Source organism: Rutidosis leptorrhynchoides, chromosome 4 (assembly GCF_046630445.1).
Source record: "Rutidosis leptorrhynchoides isolate AG116_Rl617_1_P2 chromosome 4, CSIRO_AGI_Rlap_v1, whole genome shotgun sequence".
Taxonomy (NCBI): Eukaryota; Viridiplantae; Streptophyta; class Magnoliopsida; order Asterales; family Asteraceae; genus Rutidosis; species Rutidosis leptorrhynchoides.
In genome coordinates, this window is record NC_092336.1 from 181037284 (window position 1) to 181054620 (window position 17337).

Here is a 17337-nt window from a genome sequence, read left to right on the forward strand (position 1 = left end):
CTAAGTGTAAAAATACAAATTTAATACAAATTAGAGTTTCGACCACAAAAAGTTTAATTGCCAAACGACACAACGAGCATGGTGTTTGGGGTTAAACTACCCAAGTCTCGGTCAAACTCCAAGCCAAAGCCAAAAGCGCTTCCTAATCATCAAAGCGGGAAACTTAATCCAAGGTAATGCCCTTACCCTTATCCACACACGAACCTATAAAAAGGTAAACAACGAGAGGGTAAGCAAAGCTTAGTGAGCAAAATAATTATACATATACATATATAATCTACCTACTTGCATCACTTACACAACATCATACTCGGTTTAACATTTCGACAATCATACAGCAATATTATGCATATACCATAAACCGCAAATCCACGAGTAGCTAATAATACAATAGCATACGATTCATAATTAAATACATTCAATACATAATTCACGCAACCTTGGTTAACCAATTCGAACAAGGGAAACGGTACTTACAAGACCGTTGGAGTTCATAACATCCACTAGTGTTACTTACACACCGCGTAATCACTAATCCCCCGGGTGATGTCTTGAACACCGCGACTAACTCACCCTTACGACAATGTGGCGTCTTAAACACCGCGACGAATCCACACTTCATTCAATACAATGAGTGGTGTCTTAAACACCGCGACAATTCCACTCCCATGACAATGTGGTGTCTTAAACACCGCGACAATACCACATGTCAATTAAACAATGAGTAGTGTCTTAAACACCGCGACAATACCACTCGTCAAACATACTATGAGTAGTGTCTTAAACACCGCGACAATACTACTCGTCAAACATACTATGAGTAGTGTCTTAAACACCGCGACAATACTACTCGTTACCTAGAATGTGGTGTCTTAGACACCGCGACAATTCCACATTCGTACACACAAATAAATACATTATATACGTACACGCATAATTATTCCACTCACCTTAGCGCCAAGATGATGATTATGCACTTCCGATCTTCAAAGCAATCGTACCTAATACATAAGTACACATTCAATTACGCAACTAGTGGAATTAACCACAATACTTACACTTGAGCATTTAATGACCCAATATGCATTAAATAGCTCGACTATACCAAAACCGCCCATAAATGGGTAAGACTCAACTAACATCAATAAAGCTAGTGAATTAAAGTCTATTAACTTCAACTAGCATAAACTTAGGGTATTTCATGCCCATTTCACCCCATTAGGTCAACCTTGACTCATTTGACCCATTTTCAAGTTTTTTCATCATTTATAAGAGTGCTAATGACTAGCAACTCGATTCAACACTTACAAAACCTCAAACACATGAATAAACCCTAGGTTAACACCCTTTGGGTCATCTTTTACCAATTTAACCCAAACTAGGTCAACATTACCCATCTTGACCCATTTTAATACTTAACCCTAAAATTGGGTCAACTTCACCAAAAACCCTAACTCTTAACATTTAAGGTCTTCATACACATTTAATCACTAGGTTCCAACACAAAACACTAACATTAACCAACATTGGTCCATTTTGACCCATTTGACCTAATAAAAGTCAATACACTCATTTTGGGTCATCTATACCCAAATAGCACCCATTTATACATCAAGCAAGTGTTCTAACCAATTATTAGCCAATTAGGGTTTCTTAACATCAATTAACACTTTTAAAACCCTAGCTAACCCATTATTGAGTCTACATGACCCAATTTACCCAAAACACCCAATAATCACTAATAAATGGGTTTGATGTTCACCATAAACCCTAACTCTAACCCTTTCACAACATTATACTAGGAAATCAAGATTAGAGCTTACCACCACAATCAAAATGTAGCTAGGAAGTAGATGAACAACTTTAGAACTTGAACTTTAGCAAGAAACCTCCTTCTTCTTCTTCAAAATGGGATCTCTCTCTCTAATATCCCACTCTCTCTCACTAAAATGAATTGGGAGGATAAGGTTGGTGAACAAGGGAGTAATTGAACTCCCAAACTACTGATCCAAGCATTAAATCCGGCCTTGAAGTGAATTTACCGAAATGCCCATCGTTTAAATTAAATAAAACAAGGAGAGCTGTCACCAGCGTTTTGCGCGGCGCGCCCTCCCTTTGCGCGGCGCGCAACCCCCTGTTTCCAGCTACTTTTCCATTTTAAACTACATAACAAAACTCCACAACCCGGTTTACTATTTAAGCATTATATATAATATAATTACACGGGTCTTACAACTCTCCCCCACTTAGAATCGATCACGTCCTCGTGATCCATGTCACTTAACCACCCGGAACCACGCTCTATGGTACTTAACAAACGTTATGATCCGATTTCCATCACAAAATGTATTAACCCACCGGTTGACCCAAAAGTATATACACATTTGCATGCATCCCAAAACGTGCAATACACACAATATCCGAAGTCTATAACGATAACTCAGAATACGCGAGAATGCCACGTACCCTTAGCGTACCCTTACCTGGTACAATGCTAAAACAACCAAAATTTCAACCCAAGGTCAACAACCCAAACGATGAAGACCGGACAAAAGAGAATCCTTACGGATAACACCTATTACTTAACATTCTTAGTAGCGCGCAACCACGACTAGTTCACAACTATCGTAAAATCGTAAGCAAGCGACCAAAAACCGCTGATGTCGAAAACGACTATTACTCACCACCATGTGCACAAAACGGCTAAGTGCACAATTTACACGGGCAATTAACATCATAAACCTACGAGTAACGGTTCTTTCCGAAAACCGCTCACCACCAACCACAACCAAGAGTGGTTAACGAAGAGCTAATCCTCCCGGATATCACTCATCACCTATTACTAGTCAAACGCGGTCAACCTAGAGATAACCCCAAATAAATACTTACACGTAACCATCTCGTAATACACAATAATGGCTATTGTGTAACTATCACTCAAAGTATGCGATAATGAGGCATCGTGCCCTTTCTCAAAGTCCCATTATGCCATTTCCAAGGTAACCAAACGGCTAACACAATCGAGCCAAAAACAACCCATATTGCGCATAGGCGCAACAATAATCCCCTAGAAGAGAATCCGGTACGCACATCCCTTAACCGAGGGACCTTACCTTACTCGTCGAATACATCAATTATCTCCCAAGGAGATTTTCCACATTACCACCTTGGTGGTAATTTGAACCCAAAACCATAAGCACAATTTATTCCAAATTGTACTTTTGCCACCGTCGACCAATGTAGGTCTCAACACTAGCTTCGTATCCATACGAACGTCATCCAAAATAACATTACAATAGAGCACCTTCGTGCGAGAGTATAACTCCCCCACTTAGGACTCTGTTCCGTAACCACATCGTGGAATAATAGCATCCCGTGGGAGGTCCACTTATCCACATACACCATCGATGTCCTCATTGGTCATAGTTCTCGAATTCTCGCGAATTCATCCTTAACAATAAATCCCGACGATAAACACATATTCGCGTTCGCAGGAAGAGTGACCACTAACCTAACAACTAATTCGCCAAATCGCATTATCGTAATTCCTATAAGAGAGACGAGGTTCACCCGTCTTGCATCTCTTAATACGCACGTCACCAAAACCTTGCTCCAACCCTGAGCATACGAAGGAATCTAACCTAAACTTAAACACTTTAAACGATGAGTTTACCACGATTTACACAACCTTGCACTTGCAAAAATCCCATTGCTATAGCTCATCAAATTTCCACCTGGTCACTCATGTACTTAAGGGTTTCTCCCCGGTACCCTAAGTACAATGTGACCGCACACCATTGGAGTCGGACACCACGCTAGTACGTATGGAAGAGGCACCTAACGTCGCGTCCCGAAGACTCCATTACCAACGTTTATCTAGATCAAACACTTGGTCTTAATGGTTCAATCCACCCGACGAACCTCATGGCTCATCAATTTCCACACGAAAACGAGCACGCTCTAACATCCAAAACCAAAGCCCGTCCCCATGGCTTGGTAGAAAACATTTCCCAAACAGTAAGGAATGCTTGGTTGCACCAAGTCTTACACCCTGCAGTCGACAATCCCAACTCCAACGTAGGGTAATTCCATTAGGAACGCTACCCGTAACAATACCATGTATTTACACTAATGCATTCGCCCCTAGGTTGCACCCTTGTGAGTCAACGACTCGGGCGCCGACCTAGTGTACCATCATAGAAATTCCTAACCCCGCACCCATAAGGATACAAATGGGATATATGCTCACTCGAGACAAATTTAGGCCTCGAAACGAAATTTAAATCTCTAAATTCACAATCGGATCCATCGGCGCACCACAAGTAATAATAAAGCACATTTGTATCGAGAATGAGTACCTGAAGTAGCATTATTGGACTTCTGTGCTTCACCATCCATCGAGTACTCGCGCTCCAACCTCTTAACCCGCTCAGCAAATGATTCAGAGCATTCCGACTTTCGGTGTCCCTCCTTTTGGCAAATAAAACACTTGATCGTGCTCGAAGCCATATTTGCACAATCGCGTGTCATATAACCTCGTTGTAGATGATCATAACTCGTAGGCGCGAGATTCCCCAACTTACAATCCCTTTTTGCAATCAATTTAGGACATTTTGACTTTTGGTGCCCTTCCTTCCAACAGTAAAAACATACCTTCTTGCCCAACGGGCACTCGCGAGCCTTATGTCCCCATTGCCCACATTTGTAACACTTTAGCCCACCGGGGCCTGACGCTCCCTTCTTCATGCTACTAGCCGCCTCAATTACACTTCTACTTTGATTAATAAACAACTCGGGACACTCCGACCTTCGGTGTCCCTTCCTTCGACACTTGAAACATATGTCGTTTTTAGGAGGCGCATTCGTGCAATCACGCGACAAGTGACCCTTTTCAGCACAATTATAACACGTAGGTGCATGGCCTCCCTTACACTTCTTCTTCACGTTTCCGACGCCTTCAGGCGCACTTCTTGTCCTCTTACCAGGAGCACGTGACTCCAACCTTGCAAGTACATTCTCATCGCCACCACCTCGAGGTTTAGAAAACCTCTTCTCAAACTCTTCCCTTACAACCTTAGTCACTTGGTCTCGGACCATTTCGGTTACTCGTCCTTCGATTGACTCTTTGACCACTTGGCCAACTCCGTTGGCGAAACCCGAGACACGTTGTCCAATCGCGGCTTCAACCATTACCGCTAATTCGTTCTTCCTTTCATTAGTAGGCCCTTCCGTTCCGTATTCATCTTCCGTCTTCATTCTTAAGAAATGAAATAGGTTAACCAATGGAACGAAAAGACATAACACGCATGTATATACATATAATATACCACACTACCCCATCTTGCTCGACAATCGTCGTACATTGCTTGTTTGACACGATTTGCACCCGTGGTAATGGTAGCTAGTCATTACTACGCGAGCACGTCGCATTATCTTGCTAGTACAACGTCCATCTCGCTTGATGATTGCTACGCAACATGAACAAATAACGCATGATTAGTTCATATAAATCTATGTGCTAACCAAGTCCCGGTCCGACCCAAAGTCCTACAAGTCCCGCACAATGCACACACAAAAGTCTAAGTCTAGGCGCCTATCTCAAGTCACCTAAATCCCTTAGACCATGCTCTGATACCACTTGTAACATCCCAAACCAATACGTGACAAAAACCATTGTAAAATGTGACACAAAAAAAAATTTTGCTGGCTGACCATCTGCGCGCCGCGCGGACACCCTTGCGCGCCGCGCAAATACGGGCTGTCCCCGGTGCGCTTTAATGCGAAAAAGATTAGGTGCTTCCCGACACATTTAGCCAAAACGCTTTTAACCGAACATTTATATATGTAAAACTAACACATAACTAAGGTTTAAACGAGTTTTACAAAGTGGGGCCCACACGTGCCCAAAACGCCGCTAAGTGTAAAAATACAAATTTAATACAAATTAGAGTTTCGACCACAAAAAGTTTAATTGCCAAACGACACAACGAGCATGGTGTTTGGGGTTAAACTACCCAAGTCTCGGTCAAACTCCAAGCCAAAGCCAAAAGCGCTTCCTAATCATCAAAGCGGGAAACTTAATCCAAGGTAATGCCCTTACCCTTATCCACACACGAACCTATAAAAAGGTAAACAACGAGAGGGTAAGCAAAGCTTAGTGAGCAAAATAATTATACATATACATATATAATCTACCTACTTGCATCACTTACACAACATCATACTCGGTTTAACATTTCGACAATCATACAACAATATTATGCATATACCATAAACCGCAAATCCACGAGTAGCTAATAATACAATAGCATACGATTCATAATTAAATACATTCAATACATAATTCACGCAACCTTGGTTAACCAATTCGAACAAGGGAAACGGTACTTACAAGACCGTTGGAGTTCATAACATCCACTAGTGTTACTTACACACCGCGTAATCACTAATCCCCCGGGTGATGTCTTGAACACCGCGACTAACTCACCCTTACGACAATGTGGCGTCTTAAACACCGCGACGAATCTACACTTCATTCAATACAATGAGTGGTGTCTTAAACACCGCGACAATTCCACTCCCATGACAATGTGGTGTCTTAAACACCGCGACAATACCACATGTCAATTAAACAATGAGTAGTGTCTTAAACACCGCGACAATACCACTCGTCAAACATACTATGAGTAGTGTCTTAAACACCGCGACAATACTACTCGTCAAACATACTATGAGTAGTGTCTTAAACACCGCGACAATACTACTCGTTACCTAGAATGTGGTGTCTTAGACACCGCGACAATTCCACATTCGTACACACAAATAAATACATTATATACGTACACGCATAATTATTCCACTCACCTTAGCGCCAAGATGATGATTATGCACTTCCGATCTTCAAAGCAATCGTACCTAATACATAAGTACACATTCAATTACGCAACTAGTGGAATTAACCACAATACTTACACTTGAGCATTTAATGACCCAATATGCATTAAATAGCTCGACTATACCAAAACCGCCCATAAATGGCCAAGACTCAACTAACATCAATAAAGCTAGTGAATTAAAGTCTATTAACTTCAACTAGCATAAACTTAGGGTATTTCATGCCCATTTCACCCCATTAGGTCAACCTTGACTCATTTGACCCATTTTCAAGTTTTTTCATCATTTATAAGAGTGCTAATGACTAGCAACTCGATTCAACACTTACAAAACCTCAAACACATGAATAAACCCTAGGTTAACACCCTTTGGGTCATCTTTTACCAATTTAACCCAAACTAGGTCAACATTACCCATCTTGACCCATTTTAATACTTAACCCTAAAATTGGGTCAACTTCACCAAAAACCCTAACTCTTAACATTTAAGGTCTTCATACACATTTAATCACTAGGTTCCAACACAAAACACTAACATTAACCAACATTGGTCCATTTTGACCCATTTGACCTAATAAAAGTCAATACACTCATTTTGGGTCATCTATACCCAAATAGCACCCATTTATACATCAAGCAAGTGTTCTAACCAATTATTAGCCAATTAGGGTTTCTTAACATCAATTAACACTTTTAAAACCCTAGCTAACCCATTATTGAGTCTACATGACCCAATTTACCCAAAACACCCAATAATCACTAATAAATGGGTTTGATGTTCACCATAAACCCTAACTCTAACCCTTTCACAACATTATACTAGGAAATCAAGATTAGAGCTTACCACCACAATCAAAATGTAGCTAGGAAGTAGATGAACAACTTTAGAACTTGAACTTTAGCAAGAAACCTCCTTCTTCTTCTTCAAAATGGGATCTCTCTCTCTAATATCCCACTCTCTCTCACTAAAATGAATTGGGAGGATAAGGTTGGTGAACAAGGGAGTAATTGAACTCCCAAACTACTGATCCAAGCATTAAATCCGGCCTTGAAGTGAATTTACCGAAATGCCCATCGTTTAAATTAAATAAAACAAGGAGAGCTGTCACCAGCGTTTTGCGCGGCGCGCCCTCCCTTTGCGCGGCGCGCAACCCCCTGTTTCCAGCTACTTTTCCATTTTAAACTACATAACAAAACTCCACAACCCGGTTTACTATTTAAGCATTATATATAATATAATTACACGGGTCTTACAACTTTTCTTTGATGCAACTTTTGGTTGGAGCAGAATCTGTTTTTTGCAAGAAGATAAATTACAATGAGCTTGTATTTCCTCACAAGATTTGTGACAGGCAGATCCTATACACTTGTTTTCGATTACAGGAGAACTAGCAGGTTCTTCTTGGAGTTTTGAAGCAAATGATACATCTTGGTTAAGAAAAGAAGATGATGATGTTTTTGGGACTGATTTGGGAGGGTAACCAGAAGAACAAGCATTATTTTTTGAAGAGATTTCTTGGAGGGTAGGATAACCATTTTATTTAAGATTAAAGGGTACACTTGACGACTACTTCACTTATTAGATTAGTATTAGCCGTCTGTCCCGGAATGGAATGGGATGGAATAGAAAAAACGGGAAGCGCTATCGGGTCGGTTTTTTTGGGAGGGATAAGCTTGTGAAGAAGGAAGCTTATCCCCGCCCCGACTGTCAGCTGGGGAAAGTTTAAATCAACAGCCGAAAGTGGCTGACTATTGGTGTTCTTTTTGTACTTTGACCCATCCTTATCACAAGATTGAAAGAGATTCTTTTTTATTTCTTCTACAACACCCAATGAACCATGGCTTTTAACTTTTTCAGACCATACCGCTCTAGACACCTTGTCCATTGAGTTGTGGACCTCAATGATAACTTTTGGTTTCTTGGGAGTTTGGTGATTTGAATTTGCATCTTTTCCAACCACTTCTCCCTCCTCCGGTGGTTGTTCCGGCGAAATACAGTTACCATTCTGATCATCAATTTGTTGTTCCTTTAATTGTTCTGAAGCTTTCATCGATTGATTTAGTTGAGAATTATACTCAGCAATGATTTTCTCACCAATAATCTCTATTTCGTGTTCATAAGATACTTCTTCCACCCATTAATTACAAACGCTGGAATTATCAACTTTAGCTTTGACCATTTTTTCAATCGGACCTGGGCTGAACACTTCAACTAAGGCAAAAAATACATCTACTCTTGCAAGGTCATAAGAGGTGCAATACTCTTCCAAAGCTTTGTGCCACTTCAATGGTACAATTCGGCCCACAACATTCAAAGGGGACACCTGAGATTGCCACCTTGGAAAATCTTGAGTACATGTGCTTTCGTTTAACCATGGGGATCACCTCCAAAAATTCCAATTCATTTAAAGTGGGACTTTTCGTCATTCGATTAAAGCTTGCTTCATCAGTGCACTGAACTATATATGCAAATAAACCCCATGCTGAAATTGACTCAATTGAAATAAAACGACTTTTCAACCATTTGACCAATTTTAGTGCGTTGATAGGGGATTTGTCAATAATTAAAGCGGATAGGTGTAATCTTTTAGAGGTATCTGGGTTTTGGGTTAAATTGACAGAAGGTGAAGTTGGGGTAGTATGAGGGTTTTGAACAAAAGGTTCAGATTTGGGGATGACATTAATATTCAAATCTTTTTTTGCATATCTAATAAACAACTTTCTGCCCTTAACAAAACAACCATTTAACGAATTCAAAGCATTAGAGGCCTGACTTGTATATTGGAATCTAACGAAGGCAAATGATCGATCTTTTTTCCATGCTATCCCTTGGATGGTGCCATATTCTTGAAACAAGTTATGGATGGTTGAAAGATCAGAAAATCTTGACAAATTTCCTAAATAAATGGATGATTTTGCTGGGAAAGATGAAGGCTTACTTTGATTAGGTTTGGTGTTGGAAGTTGATTGGTAATTGAATAAATTGTGTTTGATAGGAATGGAATTTGGGTAAGTAGGTTTGAAGGTTTGAGAGAGAAAGGGAGACATTTTTTTTTTCATCGAGTGGCTTACATGGATGACAAACCCGAGCTCATATGACGCCCTATGATCTATGAATGTCTAATGTTTGTTGCCTCCTCTGCAACAGGCATGTGTTTCGATCTGTTTTAATTCCATATTAATGAACTGTTGTAATGAGGCCCTGAACCCCTTCGTGGTTTATTTATTAATGATATTGGTTGCTTTTCGAAATAAAATAAAATATAGAACATATGTTCTACGTGTATACGTTTACTTCTAAGTAATAAAAAAGTGGGAAGTGACATGTACACAACTCAAAATTGTTATGTACACAATCATCATGCTTTACAGTACTGTACAGTACAACACTATAAAACATAATGGTCGTGTACATAATAATTTTGGGTTGTGTACATATCATTACTAAAAAAAAACATGTCATTACCCTAAAAAAATATGTGTAGGTTTCAGTGTGTGGATAGGGATGGCAATGGCCACCCGATCCGGTGGATATCCACCTGATCCACCCGCTTCGTGATGAATATGGATGAACACAAATAGATATGAATACGAATATGGATGAACCTAAATGGATATGGATATGGACATGGATGAAAAGTTTCATCCATGAATGTATCCATTACCACCCGAAATACGTATACAAATACATAAATATAGATATATTCATATATATTTACTATCACAAGCTCATTTAGTGTTAGATTTATATTTTGTTTTCAACCCTATAATGAAATAACTATAATATATTACAATAAAACATGTATATCTAACAAAATAAACTTACAAATTTCATATTTAATTTTTTATAATCAATGTTTTATAATAAGTTTAGCAAATTTTGTATATCTTCGACAAAGATTACAAATTTTTATGGATAGATTTTTTAATTTCATGTCATATTTATTTTTGCTATACTACGTTTACGTTTTAATCGCATATTAAAAAATACTAAAACATTTTTTTTAATATCCATTGGATATCCATTAACCTGCTTAATCCATTGGATATAGATATGGATGGATGATCTGAAACTAAATAGATATGAATATTAATATGGATGAACAAAAACTAAATGGATATAGATATGGATACAGCATCATCCGATCCATATCCGATCTATTACTATCGCTAGGTGTGGAGCCTCTAATTTAATGGGCGGACTGCGGAGCCAACTTATACGTGTATTTTTTAAATTATGGAAATTGTGACGTAAAAGGTAAACAAGGAGTAAAATTTTTGCCAATTGTTTGTGCTCACATGTCGATGCCAGGAGTAATTAAACAAAATCGTATAAAACAAAAAGTGATAAATATGCATTTGAAGCTAAAAAATAAACAAACGATGGAAGCAATTGGAGATGCTAGTATGCCCCTATGAAAAGCAAGAGTAGTGGGATATAAGTGAAAGAGCCACCTCACATACATGACACTTAGACCAGTCGTAGTGGTCAGGGGCGTGAGTTGGTGGAGTGAGTTGCCTTTTGCACTTTTTTGATGAGTAGAATGTGTGGATTTTTTGTATGGAGAAGTGGTGGTGTGAGTTTTTAATGTGGGTGTGGAGTGTTGTGATGATGTGTTAAAATATAATTGGTAAAGTGATAAAAAAAGTTTTAAAATAATATTTTAAAAATAATATAAAACTAGTCCGGTCCAGCCCGCGCGATGCGGCGGGGGCTTTCGGCCGGTGTGTTCATATTTAACGCAGTTTTATTTACAGAAGGAAAAACGGCTCATGTGTTATGCGTCGTTGGTAGTGTCGTCGTCTTTAGTGTTTTTTAAAATCTGTTCTGTTCAAACGTAGTTAGTTCCGTTTTGTTGAAAAAATTATTTTGAGCCTGACGGTGATGGCGAAAAAACGTAACTCGCGGAGGGCAGGAAGATACGGGCTGTCGTTGTGTTTAGCGTTTTTTTAAAAGTGTCCGTTTCGAACATAGTTAGTATCGTTTTGTCCATAAAATTATTTTGAGCCTAACGGTGCTGTCGGAAAATTTAACTCGCGGCGAGCGGGAAGATACAGGCAGTCGTTGTGTTTAGCGTTTTTAAAAAAGTGTCCGTTTCGAACGGTCTTTTTTTCGTTTTGTTCATAAAATTATTTGGAGTATGAATCTGTTGTCGAAAAAATTTAACTCGCGGCGAGCGGGATGATACAGCCTGTCGTTGTGTTTAGCGTTTTGTAAAGAGTGTCCGTTTCGAGCGTAGTTAGTATCGTTTTGTTCATAAATATATTTTGAGTTTAACGGTGTGGTCGGTGGAATTTAACTCGGAGCGAGGAGGGAGATACGGGCTCTCGAAGTGTGTGTGTGGAGTTTTTATTTTAGTTTAGAGAGTTTACAATTTAACCCCCTAAAATTTAGTGCAATATTTGTAAGTTGGTTATAGTTGGGGGAAAAAAATTAAAAGTTGCAAGTGTGAAAGGGACTCTTCACTGTTGTCGTTTTTGAGCTGATGAAACGACCTAAAACCCCACGGGTTTTAGTATGTGAAGGGGTTAATTAATAAAAACAAACCCACTCAAGTTGCTTTCTCCGTTGAAATCCAAGGAATGCCCCATAAACTGCCCCATCCAACGCCTTGATACGTCTAAGTGGGGCGTGGGTTGGTTGCCAACTAGGAACCCATGGGCGTGGCATCCCTCCGATACAAGTCATCTTAAATGTAGATGCTCTTTACATTCAAGTGTCATGTTTTTTTTTCCTTATTTTCTTTCTCTTTTTCTAGTTGTCTAGCCATCTTAAATTAAAAGGTTAACAAGTCTATTAACTTTATGCTGCTAAAAACATAATATAATAACTTCAACGTGTTATTCTTATTCGAGAGTTGATTCACACACATCACGTTTTAATACATTTACACCTAATTATCTAATATATTCTTAATTACACTTAGAATAATAATATAAGTTCAATTTTCTAGAATAATCTAAGGGTATTATTGTAATTTTATGAGACAAAAGTTTACATGAATCAAAATCTAGTGTGTTAGGATCACCTCCCCATTCCTAACTATAAAGAAATTTGAGAGAATATTTTTAAGTTACTTGTTTTGAACTACTCCTACTATGTTAGTTATTGTATAATTTTCTAAAGTTTTGTCAATATTGAATTTTTCTATTCATTTTTTTAAAGCAAATATTTTTGCCCCCGTCAAACAAAGTTACTCGATCTGCCGCCACTGATTATATCGATAAAGATATATTTATACTTGTACTAGTCGTTGGCATGAACCGAAAATTACGCTAAAACGAAAAGGAACTATTACAAACAGGCAGGGTAGATGTATGTTCCATATAACTAACCCCAATTTAGTGTTGAAATTCAGAATCATGCCCAAAGAGGCAAAGAGAAAGAATTGATATGTAAGACCATGATTAACGCGCTTGTGCTGGACTCAATGTGCACCCAACACGCCTCTAGCACACGGATAATGCGGCGTGCTGGGGGGAATGGAATCGGCGTGCTGGATGGTGGCACACAAAAAGTTCAAGGCGTGTTGTGATGTGCTCACTTTTGATTGGTTATTTTTTATTTTTATATCTTTTTTTACCCAACATCCAATCATATTTTAACACATCACCCAACATATCACTCAACACATCGCCCCATTATTTAAGTTTACCAGCACGCCCGTCAAGCACCCTATCCCTATTCATCAACATGCCAACACGCCCATCAGGGTTAAAGATGGTCTAAGTAGAGCCAGAATTTCAGGAACAAGGTCATATTTAATAAGTTTAAGAACTCGACAACTTATTATGGAAGAAATCTAAAGCAATGAAATCCACAAAACCCATGTATCTGAGTACTCCTTATGACAATGAACTCATAACCTTGTGTTGTAGCTCGTGTGGTAGTGACATGTCTCTCTTAATGAGAGGTCACGAGTCAACTCTCGTTGGGTGGCCGCATTGCACACAAGGTTGCCCCTAAACCTTTGAATTTCACCCACGGGTGCCTTCCGCACATCGCGTTGCGGGGCCAGTGGGGGAGGAGGAGGGGGGTTATCGCCCATACCCTCGGATTGGGCCGAGTTTTCTCCTGGACAGCAGTTGAGGGCGGGTTATGCAACTGCGAGAGATGAACACGTAAGTAGTTTAGTCCCCTCTCGGTGATCCCGAACTACTGTAAAAAAACAATGAACATAATCTCTTCAATATATTTATAAGGGTTAAAGCTATAAATACGCTATATATATACTTTCACTTTTGTTCCAATGTAGGCTATACACCCAATAAAATACAAGTGTATGCTATATACTTTCAAAAAGTGGGCTAATATGAACGCATTGAACTTGTTAACCGGATAAAACAAAAATGAGTGAACAAAAGTGAAAGTATATATCCTACATCAGAACACAAATGAAAGTATATAACCTATTTTGTAGCCATTTAAAATTGAAAAAAATGTTAAAAAATTGATTTTACCGGTTCAGCAGTTTTCCGGTCACCAATAGCCTATATTAGAACACTTTTTGAAAGTATGTGACTTACACTGATAATTTATTGAGTATATAGTTACATTAAAATAAAAGTGAAAGTATGTAGCATATTTATGGTTTTAACCTTAATTACGAATGGAATATTCCCATATATTATGCTGGAAACTTAAACTCAAGACAAAGAATCATAAAGGTTGGGCCAACATCTCTATAATGGGCCTTATTATCCTATAAAAGCCCACTAGCTAAACCGGTATATTGTAATGTGCCTAAAATAGAATTTATTTATAAGTACATAATAATAGAAACGCAAGTTGGCATATAAAGAAAATCAGTCACTAAACTTGAAAGCTAGTCACTAAATTTGTGAATCTAATGATCAAGACAATTGATTTATCCACTTTTTGTCCTAAGCTCTAAGTTGATAATTTTTGGCCACTTTCTTTAATTTTGATTAGGACAAGATAGCACTATAGTCCAAAACAAGTTATTATAGGTTGACAAAAGATTAGGTTTGTCGATCCTTAATAAAAGTATAATCATCAAATAATCGTTCCATAAATTGTCAATTTGTCTTTTATCTTTATGAATGTATTTCATATACTCATCAAATTTCTAATCTGGCCACATTTAATGGATCGATCTTTTCATACTAAACATATGAGATGTATCACGGTTTATTGATCGTGTTGTGACAATATATACCTACCGTTGCTATTAACTATCTAATCACAAGACATATTAAGTTAGTTTGGAATTTGTGAACCAAGCCAGTAAGCCACCATACAAATTGTTTGTCAGTTTATAGTTATTGTCACAAAACTGTCTTCAAACTTATAAGGGAAAAGAAAATTTGGTTAAACTCTGCCTACTAAAGGTATGAAACTTGGAAAAAGAAGGGTAATTTGGATTTATTAAACATATATTTAGAATCTTAGATTATATTAATGATTGTAAATTATTGTAAACTATACATGCTAATTGTATCATGCAAGTTTCTAAGGCTCACCCATTAAACAAGGGTGAACAATTAAGTTCTATTTTTTCTTGACGAATATTCTTATTCAAATGTACGCGACTTAATCAAATTATTTTGTAACTTCATATATATCGTGTGAGCGGATTCACCCATTGATTATTAAATAAATGAAATCTACACTATGAAAGTTAGTGCATTGTACATTAATACATCTTAGATTAAAAACAAGATAATTATTAAATAAGTGACATATATAGGTTAGAGTCACATTCACACATCTCTTGGATCAACAAAAAGAGGTCTTTTTTGTGGGATTCTTGTTAATTCATTAATACTTTCACCATCTTCACTTTTCAAGGCCTTTATGCACCACAAGTCTTTTGTGCATGAAAGCATCCTCCAATGTGGAATCTGAGGTCTCACCTTCTCATCATAACACCCCACTTCAGTCACCACCATCTTGCAATCCATATCCGCTCGAGCCATATTGTGCACATACTTGCAAAGGGCTCGAATCATATTCCCGGACATTGGGCCCTCTTGGTGCACTCCATACAAAAAATAGAACCCAAATGGCTCAAATAGATTGTGCAACAATCTTGGCATGTTAAAGCATGCAAACGCCTTATCGATCATTTTAAACGCCTCGGAGTAAACCAAACATGAAACCGGAGCTTTCCCTATTCGCAATTTGAATAACCCTCCACTATTCCAAACACTTAGCACGGCCCAATTCGTTGGAAAATTACCATTTAGCCCAAATTGATCGCGCCCGCCTTGGTCACATGCAACCCACGTGCCTAAACTCAACTTGTTTCTTAACACTTTTTCTATATCACTTGGGAAGAACTCGGTTAAACCCATATACCTACGATACAGATACTCCGCATTTTCTTCATTAATTTTGAAAATCTTGATCTTGGATGATATTTCAAGGGGCCGGGACTTTACAGGATGAACGAGGATTGCAGGCGTTCGAAATTTAAGATAGTGGAGCTTATTTACAAAAAGGTTAACCGAAACATTGTTATCTTTCTCGGTTGCCATGTATGCATACTTCACTTGATTTCTAATGAACCATTCTTCTAAATGTTGCACAAGGCTAGAACCAATGCCTTTACGTCGATGAAGTGGCGAGACCCTTAGTCCTAAAATGTAGCCCACTTTAGCTAAATCTCTCATTGTGACCATTTTGATTGAACCTTGAACGGCACCAATTAGCTCATGGTTCAATTCAGCAACCTATCAATAAGCATGTCACAAGCTATGACATAAATAGTGAATAAAATGGATATAATATACGATACATTACAGATTGAATGTACAAGTTTACCAGCATGATGTACATGGGACTATTACGGATTCTTGAGATTGGGTCACCCATGGTATCAGTAAATAGAAATACATGTTTTGATGATCCTAATTCACAACTTCTTTCAAGTAGTTCAAGTCTTGTTCTATCAAAATTTCCATCATAGCTTCTAATTTTAATATCATCAAAGGACATTTTTGCACATGTACATGCATATATGTATATGTATTAGAATTTACATGAATAAAGAAAGGGATACTTTTGTAATTTGAGACGTGATCACTCGTAAAAAGGAAGTAGGGTTTAAAAGATTGAAAATTTGGAGGGATTAAGGGTTTTAGCAAATGCATACATCTGTCTTGAAATCAAATGGGCTAAGGGGGTATCGATTTATAAGGATGTGGGGGTATACTTTTATTAAACCATCACCATCACCATCACCATCAAACACAAACTTAAAGTGACAAATACCTTTCTATTTTTAAATTAATAGACTTAACTTTTAAATCAAACAACTTTTAAATTAAACGTGTGAATAATTTTGTTACTTGTATTGATAAGTAAAGTATGTAACATTAGTTTACACATTTTATTTTACTATTTCTGAAATTATTTGTGAAACAAATTGTATTAGTATAAGATAGTTTATTCTTATAAATCATACATAACCACAATAAT

The 17337-nt window shown here is 38.0% G+C and overlaps 1 protein-coding gene and 2 long non-coding RNA genes across 3 annotated transcripts; all 3 read right to left on the reverse strand.

Moving 5' to 3' along the window:
* LOC139839961 (uncharacterized) lies at positions 1-2163 on the reverse strand. The gene is made up of 3 exons (XR_011757167.1): positions 1824-2163; positions 951-1001; positions 1-204 (listed from the first exon to the last, which is right to left on the reverse strand). It is a non-coding gene; the product is annotated as an uncharacterized lncRNA (long non-coding RNA).
* A 3751-nt stretch (positions 2164-5914) lies between these two features.
* LOC139839996 (uncharacterized) lies at positions 5915-8063 on the reverse strand. Its single transcript, XR_011757170.1, has 3 exons — positions 7738-8063; positions 6865-6915; positions 5915-6118 (listed from the first exon to the last, which is right to left on the reverse strand). It is a non-coding gene; the product is annotated as an uncharacterized lncRNA (long non-coding RNA).
* Positions 8064-15608: 7545 nt separating this feature from the next.
* Positions 15609-16939, reverse strand: LOC139845095 (probable N-acetyltransferase HLS1-like). Its single transcript, XM_071835318.1, has 2 exons — positions 16681-16939; positions 15609-16589 (listed from the first exon to the last, which is right to left on the reverse strand). The coding sequence occupies exons 1-2, from the start codon at positions 16852-16854 to the stop codon at positions 15618-15620; spliced, it is 1146 nt and encodes a 381-aa protein (XP_071691419.1). The 5' UTR covers positions 16855-16939; the 3' UTR covers positions 15609-15617.
* Between the last annotated feature and the right edge of the window lie 398 nt (positions 16940-17337).